We start from the raw sequence: 16,459 nt of genomic DNA, 5'->3' as shown, positions 1-16,459 counted from the left end.
CAGCTTGGTCTGGAAAGTCATATCGCAAATTAATTTGTATCTAGTCTATGAAAATCCAATTAAATGGCTATGAAACTGCAAATTTTAACATCTTCACAAGCCTAGATAAATCAAGAGAACACAATTTAAATGAACTCAAGCTCAGAGTTGTATGATTGTTTTTCTTTATTTTCTTGGAAAAAAACACAAAACAAAAGTGAAAAAGGTTCTGAAAATAATTATAATGCTACAGATCTTTTTTTTATCTGGCGTACTACAGGAGAGGAATACATTTACACAAGAGTGTTTATATATTTATATATATCTATACTCTTCAGATATTGAGGGAGAGGAATCAAAAACAAAAAGAAGGTATTCCTCTTGTAAAGTAATGTTTAAGGTAAGGGGATGAGTGAAGTGTAATCCAAATGCAATGCCCCCACACTACTGAGGATAAATGAATGACTAGATGGCAGGATTGGACCAGAGTAGAAGCACAGAGAGGGCAAGGTTTTTAAAAGGCAGATTTGAAGTAGAAAACATCTGTAGAGGAATAGCACCTGTTGATCTCATAATAGAAGAGCCCATGGCATTACAGGCCTGAGAACTGATCTGATTGCCAATTGCAGTGTATTTGTGTGTTCATAAAAGGGAAATAGTTACCTACAAAAAAAAAATAAATGAAGGATACTCCTCACCCAGACCCATTTATACACAAGTCCCACCCTGGATGCTTTGAGCTCCTCCTTCCTAAGCTTCTATACATGAATCTTGGTTCTCTGTCAAACAGAGAACCTCCCTACAGACAGAACCCGTCACACAAATATTGACTCTGCATTCTCTCTCTGACACACGTCGCACTAATATTCACAAAGTCTTTCTCTCTCCCTGAGAAGGGTGAATTTTTAGGATATCCTCTGGATGAGTTTGTCATCTGATAGGCAGTAGAGGGCATTGGCAGACAGCTCAGAGATAAAGCTTTCGCATGCCTGCCGCGAGACTCCTTTGCAGCCGCGGAGGTCCAGTATGGAAAGACAGGAGAAACGCCGCAAATACAACAAACATTTGTCTGTAAGGCGACTGCAACCTGAAGACATAAAACAGGGAAAGAATTTTAGGAATAAGGTATTTTTATAAAGATTCAAGTACAAAATACAAGCAAGAACATGTATGTGTTTAAAGGAATATTCCAGCTTCAATACAAATTATTTGTGGCATAATATTGATTAAAAAAAAGGTAAAAGTGTTAGTTACAGTGAGGCACTTACAATGGAAGTGAATGGGGCAATCCGTAAAAGTTGAAATGTTTTTAAAAGTAGTAAACAATGAGTGTTAACATGATTTTAGTGTGAAAATTGTTTACGAACCATTTCTGTGTAAAGTTATAGCCAATTTTACAACATCTTTGCCATGAATAATGTCTAAACTTTTTACAAAATTATAAGCTTCACATTTCTGCCTTTAAACCCTCCAGAAATTGGCCCCATTCACTTCCATTGTAAATGCCTCACTGTAACTAACACTTTTACTTTTTTTTAAAACTTTAAAAATGCAAGTACATAGAGGTAGAGGGGAATCTCTCATTGAAAAGTGGTAACAATTTATTAGATTTTTTAATGATTTACAAACCTTAGACATGGATTGAGTGGAGGTGTATGTATGCGTGTACACACACACACCCTGTTTTTCTGTTGGGGTTGGGTGGTATAAAATGTAAAAATGCCATTTGCAACAATAAAAATTCTATGACGAAAGTCATATGGTTAATATGACAATTTACATTTTGGGGTAAATCATTCCTTTAAATCCTAAACAAGCTACATTATCAAAAGGAACTTTCCCAGCACAACGCAGGAAAGCACTGAGTTGCAGTAGAGTACATGGAAATTTGATCAAATAAACTTGTTGGCCACAAAAAATAATAAAAAATTATGCCACAAATGCTGTAGGTTGAGGTTAAATTAATATTCCGGGTTCAATACAAGTTAAGTCAATTAAGATGGCATTCACAACTGATTTTACTACAGTAATGCAAAATGTTACTGTTGTAACTGTAATGATTGTATCCATTGGGAATTTATTGAATTGTGATACCAGAACAGAAAATGTTCTGAAAATGTTCAGAACATTATTATTTTATTTTACTTTTTAGATTGCTTGGACTCTTTAGGAGGCCATTTTCTCAAAAAACAAGGTTTTAAGACACCCATCCTTTAAATTATTATATTTAGAAAGTATAGAAACATAACAATTATATAATTAGAAAGCTGAGGCCTTCTTTTTTTACTGTAGTGCAAAAATCTCAATTTTAGGTCAATGCGACTCTAAATGATCAAGTCACACATTGTCTTACCCAGTTGGGCGTTTTTGCTTACCTGCCAAGTTGAGGTGTGCGAGTGTGTTGCGTGTGGAGGAGCCCACAGCACTGAGGAGGTTTAGAGCACCATCAGTGATTGGACAATGTGAAAGCTCTAGGCGTGTGAGTAGAGGCATGTGTCTTATGATCAGCCTCAGTGTGGCTTCAGTTACCTCCAGTCCACACAGCCACAGACACTGCATGTTCTTTAGCTGGGAACGGTTATCACTGCCTATAGACACAGGTTACATATATACCAAAAAATATAGATGTATAATCAAAGTTCAGAACAGTTTAGAGAAGCACTACAAGACACAGTTTATGACTACTTGCACATTACCTGGTGGATTTAGGAGCTCCCTGATTTGTGGGTCTTTGACACCATCAGCCCAGCGCAGGTCTAAAGACCGCAGTAAAGGACAGCTAGGAGAGCTCAGTGCTGACACAGATGCCCAATTACACCCCGATAGCACCAGATCTTTAAGCCCTATCAAAGAGCCACCAGTGATAAATATCATGTATTGTACTTTGTATTAAAACCAAAATAGTGATAATGTGAGAATACAAACCTGGTAGTCTGTTGATGAGCCAGCTGAGCTGGTTCTTGGAGATTTTGGCCCAGGAAAGGTCCAGTGTGACAGGCTGCCGCTTGATGATGCCCGTGAGGGCCTGTGGACTTATTGAACTACATCGGCTCAAACTGATCCGTGTCCATAAACGCTTGTCACAGCCCCTAAAACACCAGCAAACTAGAATAAAAACACATTCTACATTCCAAAACCTAGTGTGCTGCATCCATAGACAGCACTTTACGACATCTAGGTACATGACTAAGGTAGCATCCTATGTATTTATGTGGTGAAGACAATCCCATAATATATTGTCCAAATTCATTTATGTGGTAATAAAGATTATGCCACAAATGCGGTCCATTGAGGTTAACTTGTTCTGAACCCAGAATATTCCTTTAATAGGTTTCAGATCAGAGCCAGAGTAAGATGTAGCCAAGGAACTAGCAAATGTGTGGTAATCGTGCACTCACCATTTGAACCAGCTCCTGCAAACCGCCATGCAAACGCATAGCTCTGAACGAGTCAAGTAGCGGAACACAGACACCCACACCTCTCTCTCCCAGCCTGGCTCGTTCCCTCTGTTCTGTTCGGGTGAGGTATGCAAGGTGGAACTGGGGCAGAACTTTGAGGATTTCTTGCTCTCCGATCGAGTCTTTTTCCCAATTCTTTCTTGAGTTAGGCGACGAGGGGAATCTTTTAATTTAGATCTAGTTTGCACCATGTCTGAGTGTTTGGAAGTACTCCTAGTCAGCATTTGTGACTTGTTCAAGTGTGATCTCTCTGCATTTGGATAAGGACTGTCTGTGTGAGGGGTACCGTTTCGCAGTGGGGGACGCAGCAGAGATTTGTGGTTTTGCGGAGGGCTTCTAGAGGACAAGTTGGCTTCCAATTTAGGTACAATGGCACTAGGGTCGCGCCTACCCCTTGACGGCTGTAAAGTCACGGTGACACATGACCCCTGGGCTCTGACATCATTGTTTAGTACCACAGAAGTGTCCGACTGAGTCGGGTCTCCAACCTCACTGCTGCCCTCACTCTCCCCATTTTCTTGGCCATCACCGTTCTCCTCTTCCCCTGCTTTTCCACCTCGTCTCTGCGGACGGTTCTCTTTACCATCACACTGTCCATTCTCCTTCCTCTCCTCCTGTTCTTGTTCAATGGAATCATCCCTTTCTACCTCAGTCTCCATCCTTTCTCTTAGACCTCCTCCTCTCCCACCACCTCGGAGTCGTACTCCTCTTCCTCGACAGGAGGATGACCCTCTGCTGCGAGAGATGCTCCTGCTGGGCTCTGCTCGGAGCATGCTTCGTCTCTCCAGACCAGAGCGCAGAAGCTTTGAAGAAAAAGTGACAGACGAACGGGTCTGAGAAACAGAAACAGACAAAGACAGAAGCAAAGACACAGGCGAAAGCAGCAGGTGAGCATGGTTACAGAAGCACTGAGATGAGGGAAGCAGATGTTACAGGCTGAAATCACTCACCGACTGGATGATTTTGTTCCTCTCCAATTTTATCTACAACAGAAAACAAAAGTAAATCAGCCCTGCAACATTACAAAACTATTAGCATAAACTCAGTTCCACTCTGAAGCTTATTCTGGCAAAGATTCTCTCATGTACTCACCCTCATTCAGTTCCAAAACCGTATGACTTTCATCTGCTGAGCACAAACTAAAATATTTTGAAGAATCTATGAGGTGTTTTTTTTTTCTCATACAATGCAAGTCAATGGAGTCCAAAAATTTCAAGCTCCAAAAAGTACATAAAGGCAGCATAGGGTAATGTATCCAACTCAACTGGTATATTCCAAATCAAAATGGGGTAAGAAATGGACTAAAATTGTATTCCTTATTAAATTTTATAAAATGTATCTCCTATAAATCTTGACATCCGGTCCAATTGGAAAGAGCTGCATGGATGCTGTATGCGTTTGATAGTTAATCACTTCCAGTATTAACATCATTATGATGTTGCATTGCCATTTTCTAGAATTTACTATCAACCTTTTGGTGACCACTGAACATTTAAAAAATGAATCGATAAAAAAAAAAAAAAAATCTGCAAAACCCACGAACCTAGCAACACTGTGTGAGACGCGTCAACAAGCTTCTCTCGTGAATGCGCATTAGAAGAGCTGGGCAAAAGTGAAGATTTCTAGTGAATAAAGACTGTATTTTGGGTTTGTTTCTTACCCAAAGCCATCATATCGCTTCAGAAGACAAGGATTACACAATAGCATTTATGCTACCTTTGTGATCAATCATTCTCTGTGTTCTGCAGAAGTCATACAAGTCTGGAAAGGCATGAGGGTGTGTAATGTTGAAAGAATTATCATTTTGCTTTACATGATTTTTATGGGTGGGTATATATACAAACGGAGACAACTCTGAGAACGAAGTAGAATGTACAACTCAAGGATATCTGGTTTACAGCCACTAAGCAAGTGACTCTTAGTTTACTTTCTCCAATGCAAGTCTAATTAGCTCTTGAATATCTTTTAAAAATTTTATATCATGCAACTTGTAAAAAATTATTTTTCAGAATCACTCCCTGTAACAGCCTGGGAACTTCAACTTTGTTCCCTGGCAGACAGATTAACATGTGCACCCTGATTACTGGACCACTGATAAGGGATTTTTAATTAGCGATGTAGGGTGACGAATGTGTAATGGTAATACCTAAAATAAAATATAATAATGGTGAATTAGATGTAAACAAAATGGGAGAAAAAAAAAAAATAATAATAATTTTACAATATTTATTGAATGTCCCACCCAAAAAATACTTAGGAAAAAAAAAAGAAAATGCGTGATCTATTGACAAGGCTTTCAAAAGATTTTAAAAACTGACACTAGGCAGACTGACCATTTGGTTTATCAGCTAATCGGACATAACTAGGCCGATAATCTCAAAACGGCCAAATTTCAGCCAGGCTGATATATACTGTTCTATTACCAACCTTGACTTCCAGAAATTACATAAAACCAGTCAGTCAGATGATTTACCCTTTTCCTGAGCTGTAACTCCAGTGCTCCTGCTCTCTTCCTGTTCTGCTGGTGTTGCAGCAGGAGTTTCTGGGAAGGGGGTGGCTGGCGTCGGCGGGTCAGAAGCGGGGAACGGGGGGAAAGGGGTGGCCGACCTCTGCGCCGCATACGCAAGCCCCCCACTCCAATCCCCTCTCTGTGTGCTCGCTTAGCTGGAATACCAGAGGAGAGACTGCCGTTGGACACTTTGCTCTCCATCTCCTCCTCACTACTACAGGAAGACTTTAGGAAAAAGCAAAAACAAAAATCTAATTTTTAGTCATCAGAACCAACTTAATTGGACTGGATCACAATAAGTACGCTACAATATTACTGGCTAATAATGTCCCTGTTACACCAAAAGAAAAGTCATTTGAAAGTACTCATTCTGATGAAAAGTTATGAATAAAATGTTTAAAAATAAGAATACAATATGGTCAAAATGTATTTCATGTTGTCTTAAAATGGACTGTAGGGTAAAAAGTGTGGATACCTCAGTTTTCTTGCCCTGGACACATTTTGGACACTCCCAACAACTAGGAAGGTCTTTATTGATAACACCTTCACCTGGAACCTACAATATATAAACAAGGCATTAATAACAGTACTATAACAGCTAAATCCATTGGTGGATAAACATATACATGTACCTTTATACATTTTGGATGAGTGATCTGAGCACATTCGGAGCATTCCATAAGCGTTTGGAAGGTCTCATATTCTTCAGAGTCCTGATAGCCTCCCGTGCATATGGCACATACTGCAGTTAGAGGTAGCGCAGGCTAGGGACAGAACATGACAGTTAGATACATTGTGTACAAAACATAAACACACACACACACACACACACACACACACACACACACACACACACAGTTGAAGACACTTACTGCAAGACACTGACGGAGAACACAGCTCTTCTTTAGCCTGCCTGGTCCTCCAAACTTCCTCATGTCCCTACAGTAGTTGCAGTCGCCGCACTCTGTACGCAGACAGGCCTCGCAGCGTTTGCAGCGCACACGCCTGCGTCTCAGAGCTGAGATGGAGGAAGAAGGCTTCACAGGCCGAGGGACCGGTGGCAAAATGGAGGCTGAACCGGGAGTGCGGGGGCGGTACAGCAGAGACGGGGAAGGAGGTGGTGGCTGATACCATGAGGGCTTCAGAGAGAAGTACACGAGTGTTTACTTGTTAAATATCAATGCTGGTAATGATGATGTCACAGAACATGTGTGCTTACCCTTTTAGGCCATTTGACAATTGGTTTTCCAGTGTAAGACAATTTGGGGTCATCGTTGGAATGTTCCTCTAGCAACTTCTGTTGGGGCAGATAGAAAGAATGAGAACATTAGCACTGACATATTACTGACTGATGGTGTATGTTTCGAATAACATCCTTTTTCCATTAAAACCAGACTACAAGTAAACTATTTCTTCTAACAAAATGCACTAATGCGATAAAAGTACAAATGCAATTTTATTTGTGCTTGCCTGTGCAAAACGTCCCACCATGTTGCTATGGCGTGCAGTGTGTTTAACATGTTGCTATATTGTTCGGGATGGTTGTTTACTGGCCTAAGTCAAAACAGCTCTCCCTGGATAAAGGATTCTTTTCAGGAGAAAACCACAATTCCAATCACTTAAAGTAATTGCACTTCTCTCCTTCAGCCACGAAATGTGATATCATACCGATGTCTCCGAATTCAAAGTCTGCTGGTTTCAAAGCGTGTTGAATGGTTTCCCTCATCATGTTGCCTTTAGCTATGTGCTACTTGTCCAACAGTCACGTTTATTTTTTTGTGCAATTCTTTCTGCATTAGCATGAGAACAAGGATACAAATTAAATATTACGTTCTTAGAAGTGGCAAATTTAGACGAAAAATGCTTATTACCGATATGACAATGGTTATATTTGTCAATAAATAAATATTGGCAGCCAATTCATCGGTGCATCCATACAGATAATATTAAAGAGACCTGTCTCTGTCCTGTGCAGTACATGTACAAAGGTGTTCCCTCATCTACAGGATGGGGAAGCGGTAAATCGTACCACTACTAAGATGAGCCATCGTACTTGAACCCCATATTTGAAAGCACACATCACGCCCGAGCTTTCAGCCAATAATATATAATTAATATAATAAACATTCCTCAGAGGGCTGAAGGCACATCCACTGTTCGCCTACCCAATCATTGATGTTTAAAGGAATGGTTCACCCAAAAATGAAAATTCTCTCATTATTCACTTACTCTGATGCCATCTCTGATGTGTCTTTCTTCAACAAAACATGAAGTATTTTTGAAGATAAGAGCTCTGTCAGGTCCTTACAATAGATACATTTTTGTTCTCCTGAAGAAAGAGTCATACACATCTGGGATGACATCAGGTAAGTAAATATTAAGAGATATTATTAAGAATAATCATTTTTGGGTGAACTATTCCTTTAATTGTAGTTCTGCTTTTTTTTTTTTAACCACCTCAGCTGAGTTTTTAAATTTAGTCCCTAACTGAGATTTTATACAGTGTTTGAAGGAATGGAGCAACAGGATTAAAGTTAGCATACATTTACTTTGAAATATAAATCAGAAATAAAACAATGGTCTAAATGTAACTGATTATTTTCAAAAAAGTTTTCAAATTTGGTGCAACAGAATTATCAGACAAACCTGGATTAAATCCAAGTTTTAGATTATTCCTTGTTGGTGCAACCCACCCTTAGTATGAACAATAGCGATGCTTGCTTTGGCAAGCACAAATAATATTTGTTGACTAACGTAAATGACAAGTCAATTTTACTAATTGCATTCCCATTCCATAACAACTGGAATACAAGTGATTAATAACAAAAAATGAATACAATAAGCTTGTGTAAACAAAGTAATATAATATATTGTTATAGTCTACTGTATGTAATATAGAAATGTAACTATATTTCTATTTTTGTACCCTTAAATCACTGAGCAGTGCTGGAGCATTTCTGATGCCGGCTGGAACACATTTCTTGTGAGCTGGCAGCTCCTCCAACTTTAACACTAATGCCCAAAGTCCCTCCAACTCAAAGGGTGTCAAGTGAACTTTCACCCCTGGACGGGCAAGCGGGATGTGTGCTGCCTCTTCCTCAGCCTCATCCTTCACCTCTTTGTTGTCCTCTTCCACTCCATTGCTAGCATAACCATTAAATCCTTCCCGTTTCATCACATCCTCCTCCTTCAGCCCTGTGAACAATAAAACAGAATGATGTAATTGCGGTTAGTGGTCAACCGATATGGATTTTTCAAAGGCTGATGCAGATATCTAAAGAACAGGATGGCCATTGTCCGATATAAATAATACAATTGACATGATGTAGGGCTACACCCTATGAAGTAAGTTATCCGGTCTGTTCCACGCACATGCGCACTTCAAAAACTCGAAAGGACACTACTTATGCATTCACATGGCCACATCAGCTATGTTCTCCAGGAGATTTCTAGGCGTGTTAAACCGTATTCGCCTAATCCCTTAAGCAGCACAAGGAAAATGCATTTACATGACGTTTCAGAACGCCACTTCCTCCAAAAACCTTGGAATAAACAGTTCTTAACAGCATGTAAACTGGTTCATTGTTCGTGTGCACTAACCGATGCCCAGTGAGTGCTTCTGGAACTCAGGTGTGAGGTGAGAAGTGTTGGTCAGACAGTACAGGTAACGCTCCAACACATACCAGCACATATCAAAGTAGAAAGGGTAGCGGAACTTAGCAGGGACCTTCACAGATAAACGATAAAAAACATTTTTTTAAAACAGTTAACAAATGGAAAGCTGTGAAAATTCAAGAATATGCATGTATGAGTGCTCTCACCCGTGTACGTTCCTCAATGTTGTAAATGTTGAGCTGCATGGGAATGTTAAAGCTGTGCAGAAAATTACCCCCAAACACTAGAGTATCCTTTGGAGTGTACACGGCATGGATCCACCCTACACACAGACACATCTCTTTGATGTTAGAAAACTAGACAATGTACCAATTTCATACACTACAGCAATGTGTATTAATACTATGTCTAGATCAACAAGAAAGAAGTGTTTTTATAATAAAAATGCAAGCATAAAAAGGCAAGTGATGTAAAAATTTTAAACTATTAATCAGACATGTCAGGTAGTACATCTTCCAGCAGAAGGATGCCACTTCAGAAATGTTTAATAAAATGATGCTTGAATGAAAAATTGTGTCCTTAATATTTTTTATGTAATTACAGTTATGTAGTTAAAGCAATAAGGCACTAAAGCCTGTGCTATATTGGAATAGTCACGGTTGAAGAGCTGGCTGTGCATCATTCCTAACACCAGACTTCAACTGTGACTATTTTCACAATATAGCATGGCTACTCAAACCATATTGATGTATACACACATTATGACAAATTACTTTCCTCTTTAGATTGGTCTCCTCAGTACAAAACCCATTTGATTTGAATACTAAAAAGGGCATCATTACTAATGATATACATGTGCATACCTGAGGGGATCATGAACGTGTAACCATCTTTCAGTTCAATTCGTTGGCACGCGGTGGCTTTATCACCAAGAAAGATGTCACCCTGTTTCCCTGACAACACCCAGTTCTCATAGAGCTCCAGGTTGTGAGGTGTGGGCGGGATCAGCCAGAACACCTGAGAATATTCAGAATAAGTACGGGTAATTATCAAATACCAAAGGGAGACAGCAGTACAAAGGCTCAGCACATTTTTTTAATCGCTCAATTACCAATGACAACAGGATTTGAGAGGGAGGCTGATCCTAAACAGTACAGCCATTATAGTTCAGGGAGTGAAAGATCATGAAAATTAAAATGCTGATCTGAAGTTTAAAGATATAAGAAATCATAAATGTGTCTATATTTGCAGCCTACCACGGTTTGAAACGTTTTTGTTGCATAATGCATTCCGTTTCATGGACAACTAAAAACAGAATGAAGTAGGTAGTAAGATAGTATCCCATTTCAAACAAAGCCTCACACTACATAGTCAAAAAAACACATTGTTCTGTACCTTTAAGTAAGAACTCACCTTTCCCCCCCTGAGGATGTGATACCAGACTGATGTGCCACCAAAGTCTATGTGGAAATCTGTAAAACATCCCTCGACACTCATCAGACAATACCTGCAAAACACACAAGACTCGTATTAACAACCTTGATTGGCCAAGCTTATATTGCCCTCGCTTTTATACAAACAAAAAAAGCTAATTTATGTTTAAAGGGGCCATGTCATGCAGAATCAAATGTTCCTTGATATTTTTACACATCAGAAGTCATTGTACTTTAAAAATATTCTGTACATTTCAGACATCATAATGCATTCCTCAATGCAATAAAAGCATTTATTGAAACCAAGCTGCAAAAACACCTTGTTCTCTACTTCCGTGACTTCCCTACATCACTAGGGGAATAATTCATTCATGACTGCCTCTACTGCAACATCAACTACTTTGCATCATTGCACCCTTGGCTCTGCCACCTGGCGCTCAGTTTGTAAATAGAGCATGACAGATAGGCCTAGTGTGGCCTAATTACTATTCCAGAACACCAAAGTGGACCCCATCTGGACCATTTTTTGTATATAAAATTGCAGTAGACAGACATCTTTGACCATTGTTATGCATCTTATGCCACTTATAAAAGATGCAGTGTCAAGTTACAACTCTGAAAAGGATACCAGTTCGTTTTCAGTATTTTAAATTGTTGGTGTATGCAAACATGCACTAGTTGGACGTCTTTGATCGTTTTTATGCACTGTGCATCAGTGCAGGATGATATTGTACGAGTGTGTATATTTCAGCAAAGATTGTGTTTTTTTTTAGATCATATCAGCATGGATTGCTTGTGAACCAGTCATAATATGATTCAAGCTTTGCAAAGAAACTGTTATTGAAGGATGGGGAAGTTAAAAACACTATTGGACCCGATCACAAAACTGTACTGAAAAATGTGCCGTTTCATTCATGAATATTTCAAATGTCATGACTGTTTGATATTTTATGGGGCTGCTATGAACAGTGAACAATTCAATATACACCGATCTGCCACAACATTAAATCCACCTGCCTAATATTGTGTAGGTCCTCCACATGCCGCCAAAACAACGCCAATTCTCATCTCAGAATAGCATTTTGAGATTATATTCTTCTCACAACAATTGTACAGAGCAGTTATCTGAGTTACTGTAGACTTCGGCAGTTCTAACCAGTCTGGCCATTCTCTGTTGACCTCTCTTATCAACAAGGCATTTCTGTCCACAGATCTGCCACTCACTGGAGGTTTTTGGCACAATTCTGAGTAAATTCTAGAGACTGTTGTGCGTGAAAATCCCAGATCAGCAGTTACAGAAATACTCAAACCAGCCCGTCTGGCACCAACAATCATGCCACGCTCCAAATCACTGAGATCACATTTTTTCCCAATTCTGATGGTTGATGTGAACATTATCATGCACTGCTGCCACACGATTGGCTGATTAGATAATCGCATGGTGCCGGTGCCAGAAGGGCTGGTGCCAGATGGGCTGGATTGAGTATTTCTGTAACTGCTGATCTCCTGGGATATTCATGCACAAGGGTCTCAAGAATTTACTCAGAATGGTGCCAAAAACATCCAGTGAGGGGCAGTTCTGCAGATGGAAATGCCTTGTTGATGAGAGAGGTCAACAGAAAATGGCCTGACTGGTGTGAACTGACAAAGTCACTCTGTACAATTGTGGTGAGAAGAATATCATCTCAGAATGCTATTCTGAGATGATTAATGCTATTCTGAGATGCGGGTTGGTGCTGTTTTGGTGGCACAAGGGGGATCTACATAACATTAGGCAGGTGGTTTTAATGTTGTGGCTGCTCAGTGTATTCAGATGCAATGTGTTAGATGTGCGTTAGGTGCAAACTCTGAAAATTAGATTCATAATGATAAAAAAAAAAAGAATATGTTGTGACCCCTTTAATTGCAATTAAATGTGCATAGTGTATTGAAAAAAGAAAAAAAAACAACTCACTTCTGTACTTTAGGGTATTTCATATCAATGATGGCATTGGTGGAGTCTCTCTGTCTCTCTTTTAGATGCCTTGGCCACATGTTGTCTACCCAGTCAATCATGTCAACCTAATACAAACGTAAACCAAAACATAAATAAACTCTCCTTTGCAAAAACACAAAGGCTTGTGTATGTGTTTGTATGTACCGAGGCAGGTCTCTTGACTAGAGGCTCTAGTTTTGTGTGGCTGAACTCAAGGCTAATGACATTATACAGCTTCTCCCTCTCCGATGCAGGTGTCTCGTAGTATCTTCTCCACTGTTCCATTGACATCTCGATGCCTTTTTGAGTAGTCACATCCATCACGTCAATCATTCTACGACTGCCTATAAGAGCAATGGAGGGGAATATTAGTAGCCATCACAGATAATTAAACTGAGAATAGGCAGCAATGTACAAAGCATGAGATAGAAGAACTAAAATATTTCTTCTTACCCACAAACAATTTCACATCACTGACACTAAAGTTTGAGGCAGGCATCCTATAGGACACAGAGATAACGTAAATAAAGTCTGACAAAAAAACAGCAGTTTGAAATGGCATGATGAAATGAGCCATACGTAATGCCAAGCCCGTCTGCTTTCTTAAAGATAATGGGATCCCGGAGTCCCTCCCGTTGGATGTACTCCAAGGTGAAGTCTGCAATGAACACCATACACAGTTAATTTGCATCTCCAATTAGGTCAATTAAGTAAAGTCAGATTTTTCTATAGTGCTTTTCACAATGCAAATAGCTTCCAAGCAACTTTACAGAAAACAGTGTTTTGCCACCCACACTGAGCACGCCAAAGTGACAGTAGCTGACCCTGGCTTAGAAAAACTCCCAATAAATTTAGTTAGGATAGGGAAGAAGCCCTGTGAGGATCAAAAACTTAGCATGGGAGTCCTATGGCTGACAAATATAAGAAAATGCCAATAATTCAGTTATTAATAAGTTAATAATAAGTCAGTGCCGGAATTGAACAGCAGGTTTCACACAAACCTTCTCCATCCATAATTTTGACCAAATCTGAGCTGTATCGATCACTTTGGAGTTTCTCATCAAGATCAAAAGACCTCTTTCCCTCGATCTCATCATCCGAAATGCCATCATCCTGGTAACGTCGCCGTGTGCCGGTACGCTGTAAGCACAGGACAGGTTGAGCAAATAGGAGACTATACAAACAATAACTACAGCAGAATAGAAAACCAAATGCCATTTGTGCTGTATTTGAGTATGAAAAGAAGCCTACCATTTATATAAATGGCAACCTAGGCTATATCTACTTTGACTAGATCAACACGTTACAGTATATAGAGACAACCACAGCATTAATTATATTATATAAGCTAGATCAGGTGTTAAAGGGATTGTTCAACCCAAAATAAAAATTCTCAGTATACTTTTATGCAATCCCAGATGCGTATGAATGTCTTTCTTCTGCTGAAAACAAATTAAGATTTTTTTTATTATTATTATAGCATCTACAATGCAGATGGTGGTCAGAACTTTGAAGGTCCAAAAAGCACAAAGGCAGCATAAAAGTAATCCATACCACTCCAGTGGTTAAATCCATAGCTTCAGAAGCGATATGATGCGTGTTGGTGAGAAACAATCAATATTTAAGTATTATTTTTTACTATAAGTCTCCACTTTCACATTCTTTGTACATATTCGCCACCTACTGGGAGACTTTTTAGTAAAAAAAAAAAAAAAAAGACTTAAATATGTTTCTCACAATACCCATCATATCATTTCTGCAGCTACAGATTAACCAACTGGAGTCTAATGATTACTTTTATGCTGCCTTTATGTGCTTTTTGGACCTTCAAAGTACTGGTCACTAGTCACTTGCATTGTATGGACCTAGAGAGCTGAGATATTCTTTTAAAAATCTTCATTTGTGTTCAGCAGATAAAAGAAAGTCATACACATCTGGGATGGCATGAGGGTGAGCAAATTATCAGAGAATGTACATTTTAGGGTGAAATATCCCTTTAAGGTAACATACAAATTATATTAAGGGTGAATACCCATTTAAAGTAAATATGAAGCATCAACTTATTTTTACAGCTGCTGTGGCACAGACAATCTTATAACGATGTCCAAATACATGAGAAAAAGATTGAGTTGAGAGACTCTTCCTAAAAGTGTGTTCACAGTAACATCAACAAACCGCTGTGGTGTGACGCCATGCCTTGAGCGCTGACTGCTGACAGTGTGGCGATATTACAGCTCCACTAAAACTAGTACTAATCAATTAAATGATTCTTCCACACGTTTGGTTTACAAATACCTATTGGAAAAAACTGAAACTCACCAGGCGTTTGCTGTAACGGGAACTCCCCTCTTCCATGCTCTAAAAACGAAGGCATACATCAGTAATGGTTCTTGCAGATACCAGTGATAATTGGCATCAGGTGCAGAGTATAATGGCACAAATTAATCATCTGTGCCACCTTCTTGAAGCTGAAACTAGCTTGATTTGACAGGGAGATTACTAAATGACCACCAGCTCTTGAGAGCAACTTTATAAGTTTGCATTTAAAGTTTCATAATGTGATCAAATAAGTTATACAATAAAAATACAGGGACGTTTTTATTTATTTCCTCCAAACAGACAAATGTAGCCAATGAGACTAAAACAAACCTGATACATAATAAAAGTACAAAGATTTAAATCAAGGTGTAAAATCACTGATTAATTAGGCTGTGTCTCAACACCAAGTGAGCTGCCTACCCAAACAGCAACTTTGGCCATCACATGAGGGTTCCATTAAGCCCATGGAAACCAAAATTGCTGTCTAGGTAAGCAACTGACGTGGCTTTAGAACAAAGTCATTATAACAATCACTAAGATGAAAACAGACAACAGAGTAAATGCTACCAACTTCCCATTCCTAGAACTATAAATCTGAAACACATTTTAAATGCCAAACAGTCGAATATTTTTCTGCCTGATAAACGTTAGCTACCGATAAAGTAAATAAACACTAAGGGGGCGTGTAACTAACAGATAAGTGACATTTATTGCAGAAGCCCCTTTCGTGTAATGCTGCTAGCCTGAGTAAACGCTGTGCTGCTTTGGGCGTGGGAACCGATCAAATAAACGCATTTATTTTCACATTTAGGTTTAGATGAAACACAAGAGTCAATTGTATCTGTTCAGTTAATAAAATGCAGTCAGTGGGTTTAAAGTACCAGAATCAACCCCTGACAGTGGAGGCTAACCGGCTAATCCACTAGCATTTCAATTGACAACCCGCGCTAGCCCGTTAGCCTGCTAGAAACAAAACAAAAATACCTTTAAACAATACCTAAGCTTCAACTTTCGCTCTCTTCTGATAGTGTCACGTCGCAGTGTGGAATTTGACTTAAAAATCCCCGTTGAGCTGAAAATTCATCCTTTGCAGTGGTGTCGCTCCTTACATGATATTCTTATTTTTATATGATAAAGTTAAATCAATCCGCTTTCATCCGCCATTTTCAGA

General features: G+C 39.2%; 1 protein-coding gene across 3 annotated transcripts; it reads right to left on the bottom strand.

Annotated features, from left to right (window-relative positions):
• Positions 1 to 159: 159 nt before the first annotated feature.
• LOC127660096 (lysine-specific demethylase 2A-like) lies at positions 160 to 16,459 on the bottom strand. Of its 3 annotated transcripts, none has more exons than XM_052150168.1 (23): positions 16,273 to 16,459; positions 15,289 to 15,327; positions 13,971 to 14,109; positions 13,549 to 13,627; positions 13,423 to 13,469; positions 13,135 to 13,313; positions 12,949 to 13,055; positions 10,975 to 11,068; positions 10,425 to 10,578; positions 9,768 to 9,883; positions 9,547 to 9,673; positions 8,873 to 9,141; positions 7,166 to 7,243; positions 6,819 to 7,085; positions 6,579 to 6,710; positions 6,422 to 6,502; positions 5,911 to 6,171; positions 4,388 to 4,420; positions 3,378 to 4,270; positions 2,905 to 3,068; positions 2,676 to 2,822; positions 2,355 to 2,567; positions 160 to 1,066 (listed from the first exon to the last, which is right to left on the bottom strand). In XM_052150168.1, exons 2-23 carry the CDS (start codon positions 15,322 to 15,324, stop codon positions 885 to 887), a joined length of 3,798 nt encoding a protein of 1,265 aa, XP_052006128.1. In that variant the 5' UTR covers positions 15,325 to 15,327; positions 16,273 to 16,459; the 3' UTR covers positions 160 to 884. The 3 variants fall into 3 exon arrangements, with proteins under 3 accessions (XP_052006128.1, XP_052006130.1, XP_052006129.1); XM_052150170.1 differs by having other exon boundaries at positions 3,378 to 4,240; XM_052150169.1 differs by having other exon boundaries at positions 16,286 to 16,459.

Source organism: Xyrauchen texanus, chromosome 19, assembly GCF_025860055.1.
Source record: "Xyrauchen texanus isolate HMW12.3.18 chromosome 19, RBS_HiC_50CHRs, whole genome shotgun sequence".
NCBI lineage: Eukaryota > Metazoa > Chordata > Actinopteri > Cypriniformes > Catostomidae > Xyrauchen > Xyrauchen texanus.
This window is presented reverse-complemented; position numbering and strand designations above follow the sequence as displayed.

Bases quoted from the DNA above. Each gene is read 5' to 3' on its own strand.
- LOC127660096 (XM_052150168.1), bottom strand. From the start codon at position 15,324: ATGGAAGAGGGGAGTTCCCGTTACAGCAAACGCCTG. The intron at 11,069-12,948 runs GTGAGTTGTTTT...TGTGTTTTGCAG, and splicing joins AAATACCCTAAAGTACAGAA to GTATTGTCTGATGAGTGTCG. The intron at 3,069-3,377 runs GTGAGTGCACGA...CTGGTGTTTTAG, and splicing joins TGCAGGAGCTGGTTCAAATG to GGGCTGTGACAAGCGTTTAT.